We start from the raw sequence: 14,513 nt of genomic DNA, 5'->3' as shown, positions 1-14,513 counted from the left end.
ACGGATCTCCGTTCGTAAGTAGAAACATTCGTAAGTCGAGTAATTCGTAAGTAGAGGTACCACTGTAAGGCATGCCCTTTGGAATAAATCCTAGCTCAGATATGCAAGAATATCTGGAAAGAGATCATATGTAGCTTTAAAGAAAACCATGGGCTTTACTGCAAGATATGTTAAAAACAAGATTCACACAGGCAATGTCTTTTTAATGATTTCCCCCAACATTGTGTCAGTGCTTAAGAACTGTATCTAAAACGACATTCTAGTTCAAAGGTGTTTCTGTGCATGCAAGCAAGGTTCAGTAGATCAGTGACTATATTTTCAGACCCTAAAATGACTCTTGGTCAACTGTTTACCATTCACCCATGCTTGCTTCTGTTCAGTGCTTCAGCCAACCACACCGCCTTTGAGGTTACTACATTCTATGCCCACACCGCATTCTGGAACCCATGAGCATGTTTAGGCCTTAGCTTTAGTTCTCTGGGGAATAGAGTGCAGAAAAGGGGTTGACCCACTTAACCAAATACTTCTACAGATATTGACGTTGTACCTACAGCATATTGATACCTCCCTCTTACTTGCGGCTGTCTTTTTGGGGGGGGGGGCGCTACACAGCCATTGTAAATCAACACCCAAAGTCGATGAGTTCCTATCTTCTAGACTGAAGTGTCATGTAGTGGCATGGTTTATATTTTAACTGTGTGAAATGTTAAAATGTTATCAGACTAGAAATATTTTTGTAGAAAAGTTTATTATCACTTATAAAAAATATGACACAGTATTTGCTGTCTTAAAACATTAATTCTGATTTCCTATTCAGGCTGAATTCTAAGAACAGTTTATTTTAAAAAGCATTACAATAGGCTGCACTAATATTAATTTAACCTAAAAAGGTTTTATAAAACCAGCAAAACCATCTATTTTGTGACGAGCATAGAAAAATCTTATTTCTTGAATTTTCTGTGGTTGACCACTTCTTCATTAGTTACCTGCAGCTGGCACCTTCCTGCCAAAGAAAAAGAAAGTATCTGAAGAAGTTTATCATGTATGCTTCTTTGTATCACCTATAGGAAAACTTCAGCAAATGGCTATAATCTAGATGAGGCAAACCAAGACCTTTTAGTGTACAGATTGTACCAGAGACAAACTTTAAAAGACAAATATTTGAGCTGAAAAAGCTGTGGCTCGTATGCCTATGGCTACAACAGCCAAATTAAACAATATGCTACTCTTTAAATTGCAGCAACAATACATAACAGTATAAAAAAATGACAAAGGAACCTGACATTTAACACATCTTCCACAAATATGCAAGAAAAACAAATTAGCATCCTAGCCAAATTCATTTAGCAAGTCATAAAAATTCCACATCATATATTAATTTCTTGTATACAACTATCACGCAAGAATGGGTGCTATAAACCAATGAGTAAAATTATTCCTACATTTTAAGTTCTACAATAAGCATCTTCAGACAACGCAGTAGACAATTTTCATGACAGTAAGATTTCAGCTGCCCTGAATACCTAAGAGTTCACCATTTTCCTACCCACCTTTAGTGTTTATTTTTTTTAAAAAAATTGAAGGATAAAAACATGAAATTGTACCAGGTAAGTGAGCTGCAACATACCATTTTAACTAACCATAGCAGGGATGGGACCCTTGCAAAGTTTTAATGGACACTTGGCTGGTTCATTTGCTCAGCAGGTCTATTGCTTGTCCATGGTGCATAAAGCTAGATTCCAGCAGGGGGAAAGATAGGTTAAGCAGCTGAAGTTAAAATAAATGAAAATATAATAGCAAAAACAAAAACCCACATCCCAAGAAACAAACAAAAACAGCAATCTTAAATTTTTCAACCACAATTGTTAACTTGGTTCATTGCTATGTTAAACTAGATAATATACCACTATACTGAAACAGTACACTGTCATATAGTATTAGTTTCTTGTTTTTGGAATATTAAGAAAGGAAAAGTAAATAAGATCTTACCTAAAGAAGTTTAACTGAAGCTTAGAACTATTTTGCTCTACACCCTCAGCTCTCGTTGGCATCCTTATAAAACTACTGTAGTTAAAGCTCTGCAGAAGTACAGCACAGCTTTTTAAGACTGGCTGAACTTAGTGCCGTTCTCAAGAGTTCTCTTGCACTAGACCTGTGTCCCTGGAAGAGTACCTCGCTGGGGATATTTCCTTTCCTTGCCATTGAAGAAGCAGCATCTAAAAGATCTAAAAAGGTGTTTCTCCTTGCAGAGATATCCCTTAAGTTATCTAGGTATTTTAAACCTGGTGATTTACAGAAAACATTATCTGACCACATTTACATGTACAACAATGACTTTGTAGTATTTGTGGGACCTTCTACTACCCACTCCTTGCCTTAATTTACAACGTATTTTAAATAAATCTAAGATTACACAACATTTCCTTTAGAATTATTTTATTAAATCATAAATGTACAACAGCTTCTTAACTCTACACACGCACTTAAATTTTTAAAAGGAAAACGTTATGTCTTATTACACCATGATCCTGGCTAATAGCTTTTCAAAACTTTGAGAAAATTCTTTAAAAAAGGTTTCACATGTCACCTGAAACTTACAAATTTAACATTATCAAAGGAATGCTTCTACACTCTTACAAAGACCACTAGAAAGAAACAACAATTAAAAAGCTAAGAAACTGTCTCAAAGGCATTTTTACAATCCTTCCTCCACAGTAAGGTATGTTATTAAATAATCCAATCCATTCACAAAATGGCTCTCTGCATCTGCTCTGGTGTCTTCTGCCATATCACTGCATATTTATGCATGACTGAGATAAGTTTCCTTAACAATGTTATTCGAAAACCTGAAGCTGTTCTTTTACCTCTGGGCTCATCCTCTCCTATTTATACAGTGAAGCCTGTTTCAACAGAAGTAAAGAGTAAAAAAATAGGTTATGAAGTTATCCATCTACCCAATTTCTTTTTTAAAGGAAAGATAATATCCTAAAAAGCTTTTACCCCTGCAGCTAAAGTCAAGAAACACTGCAATTTTAGCATTTTAAAAATGTACTCACCCATGAAAAGCTTACAGAAGATCAGTAACGGCTCCGCCCTCCATATCCCCCACTTCCTCCACTTCCTCCAGGACCATAGTTTCCTGCATTGTTAAAACGGAAAGCATTAAATTAACACAGATGAACAGCCATTCTCAAGCTTCATCAAAATCTTACTTTTAAACTGTAATCACCCAAATTGCTCAATTCTACAACAATCAATGTGCTCCCAACATATTTCAATCAAAATTGACATCAAAGTAGATCACCAGATCTAATTAAATCTAACAAACACAACTCTTAAAGTACATTCCTGTCTTAGAACTGTGTAAACGGGGATGTGGTAGCTGCCCTTTTCTTTAATTGCTGTGTCACCAGGGGCAGTCCACTTCAATTGCAAGTTACCTCTTGCCTTTCTACTATGTATGAACGGCTTTCACGCCTATAGGGAAAAATAAAGCACTACAATGGGAGTGGGTTGTAGGGTGCAAACCCACCCACCACCTCAACACTATGTAAGCCCAGCAATCACTCACTGATATGCTATTAGGGAAAGATAGCAATGACCCTCTTCCTCTCCTAAAGGCAAATCCAGGATTTTTTTTGGGGGGGGGGTACTTTTCTATTTTACTTTTCGTATTACCTCCACCATATGGTCCTCCCATGTTCCTGCTTCCACCAAAATTTCCACTCTTCATTGGACCATAGTTTGAGGGCTGTTGGTTGTAGTTTCCAAAATCATTGTAATTTCCTCCTCCATAATTGCCTGAATAAATAAAAAGTTTATGCTGAATAATCAAAATGCTGGCTCTGAATATAGAATGTCACACAAAACATGCCTTCAACTTATATAGAACGCTGTTGGCAGTCACATGGACTGGAATGTTTTTTTTAATACTCTACTATCAAGCTTTGGATCAGCCATGATAAACACATTTTTAGACCTTGTAGTTATCAAACGCTTCAGAACACCTTTTGTGTTCCAGTTTCAAGAGCAATGTATTTTTATCTTGCCTTTCAGGCAATTATTATCCCCCACAGCACCTCAAATAATTTTTTAATAAAAAGACATACTCTGCCACCACAAATTCTTTTGAATTCCCACCACAACAGAGAGAACTAAAGCTAAGGCCCTGTGTTCTATTTCCTTCCAACGTTACCTCCTCCGTAGTTGTCATAGCCACCTCCATAGCCCCCACCCTGGTTGCCATATCCAGGTCCTCCACCACCATATCCTCCTCTTCCTCCGCCATAACCAGGACTGCCTCCAAAATTGCCACCTATTGTAAAATAAGTCTCAGTAAACATGCAGTAAAACATGCAGCTTATATCAGAGTTGAACTTATATTTCATATAGGGTATTATGGCCACAACCATATCATTTTAAAGAAATAATATGCATTTAAAGAAATAATATGAATTTTTGTTGGAAACAAGACTTTTATACCACATGATTTTCCTCTATAAAGCAATGTGTCACATAGTGTGGGGGCTGCTGCTTGACAAGAACCAAATTGATAGAAACATCAATATATGCTGCTATCCTGCAAGCCACTTGATACAATTACTCATGTAATTGCACTTTGCAATAATAAAATCTGGTACTTACAAAGGCACATGGCCTTTGTAATCAGCAATGCTTGCCAAGGTGCAATACACACACACGTACTTGAAGCCTCATGGGCATTATTAGGTCTGAAGGCTAGAGGTCCTCCATCACCAATTTGTTGGAGGAATGATTTGGTTCCAAATGAAAACTATTTGAATTACAGCGTATTTATATAGATTACAATGGATTACGGGCATATGATGGCAATTACATTGATTTTGAGTATTTTTAGACCTTATTGGACCATAAAGAAAATTTAATTGCTTATACCATAGACCACACATACATACTATGTCTTCTTAAGCAAATTAAAGAGACTAACCTCCTGGTCCCCCGCCATATCCATTATATCCATCGCCAAATCCACGACCACCTCCATAGCCATCTGTCAAAAATAAACTTTTTCCTATTAGTTTACCTAGTGCAAAAAACGAAAACATTAATGGTTGCTGGTCATATCATTTTCACATAAGGAAAAGGAAGACCACTGTAACAGACAGTGTTCTTTTTATGGAACCCTGGGTCATAAAAACTTGTAACAGATTAATCTAGGTGGGCTTACTTAGTGCTTTGCAAATATCACCTATGAACTGACTTACCAGATCCACCTCTGAAGTTACTTCCAGGTCCAGGTCCAAAGTTTCCACCACCTCCACGTGAGTCTCCGAAGCCAAAGTTACCTGAAAGTGTTCATCAGCTTAAGTTAACTACAATACTATTTCCAAAACATTTAATGTAAATAGGATGCAATTTGCAAACATACCTCCTCGTCCACTCCTTGAGCTCTGAACCTCTTGCATTTCTTGTCTAGATAAAGCTTTTCTTACTTCTGCATTATGACCATTAATAGTATGGTATTTCTGCACTGTGTTCACAAAAGATGGGGGGAAATAAACAAATGATACAACCTTCAATCTAATCCCTCACAGCAGTCTCAGTTCAAAATTAGAGAAAACAATAATGAAGACTGCAACACTATGGTGAAATTCAATTTTATACACTTCTACACTAGTAGAAACCTGACCTAGAAATAATTCTATGCTCTTCATTGATGCTTACTCCCCCCCAAAAAAAATATGTATAGAATTGCAGCCAGGCTTCTATGTTTTTGTTCAGTGTGCTTGCCAAGGTTGAAATAGCCACTGCCTTCTGGAGAGGTTGCAGCTGCAGAGTAGACAGTAATCATTTTAGCAGTTGTGTGGCGATCCTTGCCACTCCTAATCTCTGAGCTTCAAAGGAAAGTTAGGGGTTGCTTGGCCCAGAATAAAAGGGAAATGAGATTACTTGCTCAACATGAAATTTGCAAGTACTTTCGTGAACCTGAGGTCAGGCACACTCCGCACCACTTTTTCCTGCTGGAGGGCAGGAGACCCCAGTTCTAGTTTGTTGTTCAGCAGGCAGTGAATACCTTCAACAAGAAAGATGTGCATGGTCCCCCATGACACCTTCCTGCAGGAAAGTGGAAGATGTTCTTGCCACTGCTCAGCAGAAGAGATCAAAATACCTCTGCCATATCACAATTTGGCAAGCAACACTAATAACATGGCTACCAAGGCTGGCTTAAAACAGCAGCAACCATTTTCTTGCACAGAATAGGCATGGTATGCAATTTACATACATCCTGAAATGACTTGCTTGCTGATAGTGATATATAGAACCAGGCCCAAACATGGGTACATAAAATATGTAACAGTGACAAAGATTATTAATAATATTTACTTACATACAATTTTATCCACTGGATCATGGTCATCAAAAGTTACAAATCCAAAGCCCCTCTTTTTACCAGATTGTCTGTCTGTAATTATTTCAATTGTGTCGATTTTTCCATATTCCGAGAAGTAGTCTCTAAGGTGATGTTCCTCAGTATCTTCTTTAATTCCACCAACAAACAATTTTTTCACAGTAACATGAGCTCCAGGTTTTCCAGATTCCTTGAAAAATAAGTTTAGAAAATCTGCCTAGTTAATTGTTGGTCAAACGAAAAACAAAACAAAACCCTGAATTTCTAGCTGCTGGTGTTAATAAGTAACTAAAAATGAGAAAACTTTCAATTTCTATTTCAGCTGCATCAAATAAACATCAGAAAATTTTAATAACAGTGTGGGAAACTGACACCTTAAACATTATGAGGTGGATTATTTTTATTGCTTTATTTCAGGAACGTTTCAGCAGTTGTCTTTTTCTGTTACCGCTATGACCTATAATTTTGGCCACGTGTAACATTCATAAACACTAAGACTGCTTGGATCACTTCACATACATTAGCATGTTGTATTGCTGAGAACAATCCTGTGAAATTGTTTTATTATCCCCATATATTGGGGCTTGAGTGGCTTGCCTAATTGAGTTCACAGCAGAGGCAAGACTTGAAGTAGGAGTTTCCTGATTTGTAACACAGTTTGAGGCAATATGCTATGCCAACGCTGAGTTTCTATCATCAAAAATATATTAACTTTAGATCCCTGGCTTTTGTTGTATGATCACAGAATTGAAAGGAACCCCGAGGATAATCTAGTTCAGTTTTTCCCTCAGCTGCACACTGCCAACATTCCATGAACTGCTTTAGACCTGCCACAGAAAAGTCACTGCATGAAATCCGTACCTCAGCACAGGTTAAGGAAGTATTGCTGAATGGGTCTAACCCATTGGGCATGTACGTATGTCCTCCAAGTTGCAAAAACATTTTCTGAATAATATAAACGTGTCTAAGAGACAGGTAAGAAATAAAAATATCTCAAACTTAAAACAAAACAAACTTACCTCCCTGGCTACAGCTCTTTTCGGCTCAACTACTCTTCCATCAATGGAATGAGGTCTGGCAGCCATTGCTGCATCAACTTCAGCCATGGAAGAGAATGTTACAAAACCAAATCCTCGTGAGCGTTTGCTTGCAGGATCTCTCATAACCTACAAGATGAAGGTTGTGCATTTCAACTATTAAGTTCTAAATTACTAGACAATTTTTGCCACACACATTTTGCTATCGCCAATAATTGTTTAGCAATTACATTTCTAAGCAGTTGCTAAGAAGAAATACAACTGTACCCCAAAGAATGTAGTTTGAGAATTGAAGTCTGAACAAATAACTGAGTAGAAAAATACTGTAGCTGAGGGAAAGAGAGTTTGGAAACTATCAAAGGTTGTCAGCATATAGTACTGCTGCTAACAGAGATTGCTCATCTGTAGCTCTCACAGATGTTATTGGACTTAAACTCTCTTCAACTCTGGAAGATCACAGGTTCCTCACCTTGACCTACAACATGGTGTGCTGCAAAAATAAAGTATTTGTCAAGATGATAAAGATGGCTGCTGTGGCTTAGAAAAACAACCAATAATACACACAACACCCATCTGAAATGGTAAAAAAAAGATGAAACATTTCCTCTTTCAGAATAAGTACTTTTTAAAAGAGTATTTTAAAATAAAATTAATGGCCAGCTGCTATTGCTGGAAATATTTGATCAATAACTCAAAGATAACTATATGAATTGTGTTAACATTGGTAAACAAGTGCAACATAGGTACAAAAAAGAAACATTAATATAACAAATGGCACAATTTTATAGCTCTAATTCTACATGGACATGGGTTTATATTTCTAAAATGCCTGTCATACTACACAGCAACCCATGAAAACTTTTATAAAGCAGACTGCAACGTGCCACAGGGTGTAAAGTTCTAAGAAAATATAGTCAACATCTCAATGGGAACTCCAAAAATAGGTGTTTGCATCCCTCCCCTATATTCTAAGTTATACAAAATATATTTCATGGAAGATGAATTATAGGCTTCATAAAAAGTGATGATTGAATGTTTCAATTTTCTGATTTTAAAAATCACAATCTATGTTAATCAATGGTTAAGTCAGGAAAGCTTAGTGACATTAACCTGTCACTACCCAAAAATAACATTTTCTATTTGTGTTATTAAAAAATATTCTAGACCTAAAGTTAAAAAGAGTATACAAGCACCATTAGCTTCAAGGAAGAACTAGACTTCTTAATCTCAGAAAATATGTTCTCATGGGTGATCAATGCCTATTAATAATAATCATTGAAGTGGGTTTCTCACACTTCAGCACAAAGGAAAAAGAAATCTGAAGACAGTTATGGCTGCTAATAAACCAAACATGGTTTCATCTTGCATGCTGTCTTCCAATGCATCTGGGTTCAAAGAGGACCAGAATAGCAACGAGAATATATTGCCTATTTTTTCCAGATTAATTTTTTCCCCATACCCAAAGCTAGCTAAAAGCAAAGATTAATGCACACAACTTACCACACAATCCGTTAACTTTCCCCATTGCTCATAGTAGTTTCTCAAACTTTCTTCTGTTGTTTCGAAGCTTAAGCCACCAATGAATAGTTTGCGGAACTGTTCTTTTTCCCTCTAATTCAAAGAGAAAAATCCCCGGTAATATAGCATACAATTTCTTCCTAAACACTTTCTAATACTATTTTTTTTATATCCAACAATAACTGGGACACTATCTTTTCTATTTGGGCCAAGCACTTCAGTTGGAAAAATATAAAAAATACATAATCTAGGCTCTATGTTTGCCAGGAAACAACTGAGAGAAGCCTTTTTGAACTTGATGCCTACCCAAAGAAACCCAGGATTTAATACAAACAAGAAAATAGTTGTAGCTAATCTTTTTATTATTATTTACAGCAGGGGGATGATGTTGAGAGCTGAGAATGGGAAAACACGCCTTGGTTTTGGAATGGACTTCTGGAACGGATTAAGTTGCCACTGTATTTCATTGTTCCCTGCCAAAGGTCTGACTATCTCCATCACTCCCAGACACTGGAATAAATAATATTCAGGAGTGAGAAAATCTACTTCTAAAAATACAGCAGATTTAAATTACAGTATTGTGACCTAGTACAGAAGACATAGCTAGAAAGGTTCAATGTGAAAACAGTTTAGAATACTTCACCCATTTCACAATGATGTAACCATTCATACTCCTGGTTTCTCAAAAATGCAGTAAGAAACACTGCCAGTTTTTCTCTTTTTCAAAGTCTGCAACATAGTTGCACACTAAAACTACTATACATACCGGTAGTACTGTGTTTCTATGTATGCTATTCAAACAATTATTATGTGGATATTTAGTATAAGACAACCTGCAAGTTCAGGGGTTCTTTCTATCCCTATGGCCCACTTGAGAGGGCAAAATGGTGAAGGGCAGGCAGTCACAAGATGGACCAAGCTTATTTTTTTCAGCTCTGGAGGGTAGGACCTGTATGATTTAGTTGCAGGGGGTTGGACTAGATGACCCTTGTGGTTCCTTCCAACTCTACAATTCAATGATTCTAAGAGCTCATAACCAACTGGCAATTACAGATATCACCACTATGTACTTACATGTGATCCCTCTTGATAATTGCTATACTTTTTGACACAGTAATTTCCTTGTAGCATTGAGTTCTATAGTTCAGCTTTCCTCAAGCCAAAAACACTGGTTCAGGAGGTGACATGCCCTAGCATTCCCATTTTAGGCAGAATTTGCTGATCTAGAGTCTCTGAACAGAGCCTCTCAAAGTATTCATTTATCCATCAGTTTGTAGAGAATAGTATTAAATTATTTCATCACTTATCCTTGCTCTATAAACTTTTACTTCCTCCAACACTAGCTTCCTTTTCCAACCACCTTGCTCTCTATTCCCAAATTAATAAATATTAACCCACTCTTCTTTCATCTCCAGGCCATCTTTACTCAATTCAGGGAGGTGATTAATGCCTTCATGTGAAAGCGGGTGGTGCCTAACTGCTTGAAGGAAGCAGTGGTAAGACCACTCTTTAATACTCTCACTGGATTCAGAAAATCTAAGTACAGTGGTACCTCTGGTTGCGGACGAGATCTGTTCTGGAGCTCCGGTCAGATCCCGAGGTTTCCGCAACCGGAGGGACCGCTTCTGCGCATGCGTGCGCGGTGAAACCGGAAAAAATACTTCTGGGTTTGCAGATACATAACCAGAGATGGGTGTAAGTAGATGTAAGGGTGATCCCTGACCATTAGGTCCAGCCGTGACAGACTCTGGGGTTGCGCGCTCATCTCGCATTATTGGCCGAGGGAGCCGGCGTACAGCTTCCAGGTCATGTGGCAAGCATGACAAAGCCGCTTCTGGCGAACCAGAGCAGCACACAGAAACGCAGTTTACCTTCCCGCTGTAGCGGTCCCTATTTATCTACTTGCACTTTGACTTGCTTTCGAACTGCTAGGTTGGCAGGAGCTGGGACCGAGCAACAGGAGCTCACCCCGTCTCAGGGATTCGAACCGCCGACCTTCTGATCAGCAAGCCCTGATCACCTGTGTCCCTTGTAAGTAGAGGTACCACTATAATTACTGGCCAGCTGCCAATCTTCCCTTCTTGGGCAAGGTTCTTGAGCTGGTGGTTGCAGACCAGATCCTGGTACTCATGTAGGAAACTGGTTTTCTAGATTCATTTCAATCAGAGTTTAGGCCCACTTTAAGCAAAGAAATTACTTTTGTTGCCCTGTATCTCTGTCAGGAGAGATAGGAGATATGCATCCCTGTTAATTCTCCTTCACCTCTCAGCGGCTTTCAGTACCATCAACCATGGTATCCTTGAGTGAAAGTCCGGGGTGGGGTTGGTGGCACCAATTTGCAGTGGTTCTGGTCCTACTTGGATGGTAATTTCCAAAAGGTTATGCTTGGGGAGAGCTCTTCAGCCCCAGAGCCTTCAATGTGGGGTTCCTTGGGGTTCAATTTTATCCCCTATACTGTTTTATAAACATCTACATCAAACTGCTGAGCTTTGTAGTATATTGCCAGCAATATGCTGTTGGTGCACAGCCTCAAGGACTGACTCTTCCCATAAGAACCAACCTAAGCCCTATAATAACATCTCAGGCCCTTCTTTGTGTGCCTCCTCCATGAAGTCATAGAATCATGGAACTATAGAGTTGGAAGGGATCGCAGTGATCATCTAGTCCAATCCCCTTCAAGGCAGGAAATTCCAATTTTTCTCCTTCCCTCACACTTGGCCAGCCACATTGTCATCTATTTACGCTTTCCTCCCGTCTACCTGCTGCCACTCTCCCCATATACAGTGGTACCTCTACTTACAAATAACTCTACTTACGAATGTTTCTACTTACGAATGTAGCTCCGTCCGCCATCTTGGATGCGGTTTAGATAGGGTTGCTTCTACTTACGGACTTTTTCTCCCAATGCATTCCTATGGGATTCGACTTACAAATGTGTGTTCGGAACGCATTAAATTCATAAGTAGAGGTACCACTGTACCTATTACTGTGCACATGGGGACCTGCTGTTGAGATACAGTGGATGTATGAAAAGAGGCTGAGGCCCATCAATAATCCATGTCCACAGCTTGAGAAATGTACTGGTTTTTTTTTCTTTTTGCCACCACTACTCCAAGCAGTTTGTGGGTCAGACCTAGAAAGGTCGCCATGGGGATTTTAACATTACTACCGGTACTGACTCTTAACGAATAGCAGTCTGGAATTACCTTTAATTGAAATTTAGCCCTATAATCAGGTACCTAATAACTGCAACTAACGCCACTGGATATTACCTGGGAAATACTAATGCCACTGGATATTGCCTGGGAAATACTATTTAAAAAGTTCCCGAAGCAAACTAACGCCATTTGTTAAGTGCGATAAGGCCCCGCGCTTCGCTGCGTTTAAGCCTTCAAGACCCAAAGGTTCAAGAAAGCAAGCGGTAACATGTCTGCTGAGGCAAACTCTTTTGATTTATCGACTTTAATATAACGATCTGAAACACCTTATGAGGAAGGCAGGCGCGAGTTTATAAGCCTTGCTCACCCTTCAAGAACTTAATGCCACAGAGTTGGCTGCTCCTCCGCCTCTCCAGCGAGGATGGCTCCGCCATGTGACGGCTCCGAGAACCCGAGGTGCACAGCGGGCTGAGAGAAAATGGCGCCGAGCACCACCGGGAGGGGGCTCGTTCCCAGAAGGCCAAGAAAGGCTACAGTATTCCGCTCTGCTGCGCACGCGCGCTCCCCCTCCCTATCAGATTAGGGAGGAGGGCGAGGGAACCCGCCTTTTGTCTTTACTCGCTCCTTCACTTCGTACATATTCGCTCCCTCCTTTCCGTACTATACGTACGGCTCAGAACTACTGACCTCCATAATTCTCCCTAGTCCTATGTGGGAGGGCCCCCAACTTGTCGTAACTACTTAGCCGCCACAGCCTCCCCCCGCCCCCTCAAGTGCTGCCGTCCCTTCCAGAACCTTCCCCACTAACGTCTTCCGTAGCAGGCAACAAGCGCCGCCAACTGCGCCACCAAGTGTTTTCCAGTTAACGGACTCTGCGTCATCTCAAGTACCTACGCTACTGGCGTATTGTGCCGCAGTTAGTCCCCGCACTCGTCAGCACCACTATACCGCAATCCCTTCCACGCAAAGACCCGAGCTTAAGGTTTCTCCCGCTAACGGAACGGAGCTACGTGCTTTGCGTAACGCGATTGGAGAATGCCATCCCGTCTTTCTGGTAATGGCGGACCTCATTCTTACGTAGTTAAAAATTCACACATCCCTGCAGCCCCAGGGTTGTTTTTTAAATACGCAAAGCCACAAAATTGGCGCGACGTAACCGGGGCAAAAAGTAATAATGAATCGAGCACTGTTCCACATTGTACTGCTTTTTGCTTAAACCATCGTTAACCTGAGGTAACGCAAAGCCGTTTATCATGGCGAGAGATGCTTTTGAAAGGGACACCCAAAATGCGCATCGTCATCTCCAGCGAGGCCTTCGACTGTTTCCGGACGCAGCCGACGACGTCCGGCCTCGGCCGAAGAGTACTCGAACCTCGAAAAAGCACCTTCGATAATTTCCGGACAGAGCCGAAGGCAACAAAAGCCCACCCATTGCTGTAGTCCGGAAATTGCCGAAGATTCACGAAGACTAATAATCGCGCCAAAAAGGGGGAGTATAATTAACCAAGGCCCCATCCACACCGCTTTCTATCTTAAATCAGCTTAACTAGCACTAACCTAGCGGCGCAAACGGTATAAAAGAGCGCGCTTTCTCCTCCCGCCCCCTCAAGCGCTTCCTTTGCTGCTTGGGGAAAATAAAAGCCCTGTTGCTAATGGTATTCAAATTCAGTGCTGTATTAAACAGGTCCTGGCAAAAATATCTTCGGCGAGCGAGCGGCTAACGGCACCCGCCATTAGGCGCTTCCTGAGCCCCTTCAAAAAAAACAACCCACGAGACCAAATCTAACCGCTTTTCCCAGCACCCGCCATTTCCACCCCATCCCCGCTCTCTCTCTAGCGCCTTGGCTTTCCAGGAGGCTCGCCCGCCCGCTGGCCCGCCCGGAAACCCCATAAGGACACAATGAGTGTAAAAAGGTCGGCCATTACTGAGCCACGCCGTCCGTTACCTCACTCACCCAGTCGCTCTCCCGATCTCCGCGAGGCATTTTCGGCTGGTTGAGGAAGCAAAGAGAAGCAAGGGAGGAGGCGAAAGGGTCTTTTTTTAAAAAATAAAATAAAAATCGCTGCGGTCTTTTTTTTCTGAAGCGGCCTTAGGCGAGCCCCCCTCTGCAGGCGCGGTAGCGGCGGCGGCGGCAGCAATGGAAGTGTGTGAAGCGGCTAACGACTGCGCGGGCGGCGGCGGTGACGACGTTGACGGCGGCGCAGCAGCGAAGGGCGGGAACGAAAGAGGGCGGAGCCTCTGCTTCCTCGCGCAGCGGCGCTGAGGGGGAAAAAACCTTGCCCAGCCCCCCTCCGCGCTCCCGCCCTTGGCTGCGGCTCCCTCCCCGCCCCCACTCTTCCTTCCTTCCCTCCCGCTCTGCCGCGCGCGCGCACTCCCCGCCCCCTCAGATGTAGCTGCTGCCGTTGCTGCCG

The 14,513-nt window shown here is 41.1% G+C and overlaps 1 protein-coding gene across 6 annotated transcripts; it reads right to left on the bottom strand.

Moving 5' to 3' along the window:
• Positions 1-729: 729 nt before the first annotated feature.
• Positions 730-14,269, bottom strand: HNRNPA2B1 (heterogeneous nuclear ribonucleoprotein A2/B1). Of its 6 annotated transcripts, none has more exons than XR_004693421.3 (12): positions 14,048-14,269; positions 8,926-9,036; positions 7,408-7,554; positions 6,368-6,578; positions 5,408-5,509; positions 5,244-5,324; positions 4,967-5,029; positions 4,196-4,315; positions 3,679-3,801; positions 3,057-3,139; positions 1,628-1,732; positions 730-1,003 (listed from the first exon to the last, which is right to left on the bottom strand). XR_004693421.3 is itself a non-coding variant. In XM_035128907.3 (11 exons), exons 1-10 carry the CDS (start codon positions 14,084-14,086, stop codon positions 3,078-3,080), a joined length of 1,059 nt encoding a protein of 352 aa, XP_034984798.1. In that variant the 5' UTR covers positions 14,087-14,269; the 3' UTR covers positions 730-1,732; positions 3,057-3,077. The 6 variants fall into 6 exon arrangements, 4 of the variants coding, with proteins under 4 accessions (XP_034984798.1, XP_088509620.1, XP_034984797.1 ...); XR_015946273.1 differs by having other exon boundaries at positions 14,057-14,269; XM_035128907.3 differs by having other exon boundaries at positions 730-1,732.
• Between the last annotated feature and the right edge of the window lie 244 nt (positions 14,270-14,513).

Source organism: Zootoca vivipara, chromosome 11 (genome assembly GCF_965207765.1).
Source record: "Zootoca vivipara chromosome 11, rZooViv2.hap1.1, whole genome shotgun sequence".
Taxonomy (NCBI): Eukaryota; Metazoa; Chordata; class Lepidosauria; order Squamata; family Lacertidae; genus Zootoca; species Zootoca vivipara.
Note: the sequence above shows the minus strand (reverse complement) of the source record. Positions and strands in the feature narration are given on the sequence as shown.

Excerpts from the sequence above, each read along its gene's own strand:
- HNRNPA2B1 (XM_035128907.3), bottom strand. The coding sequence starts at position 14,086 with ATGCCTCGCGGAGATCGGGAGAGCGACTGGGTGAGTGAG. Across the intron at positions 5,030-5,243 it reads TAACTTCAGAGGTGGATCTG|ATGGCTATGGAGGTGGTCGT; the intron begins GTAAGTCAGTTC and ends TATTTTTGACAG. Across the intron at positions 3,802-4,195 it reads CTATGACAACTACGGAGGAG|GCAATTATGGAGGAGGAAAT; the intron begins GTAACGTTGGAA and ends TTATTTATTCAG.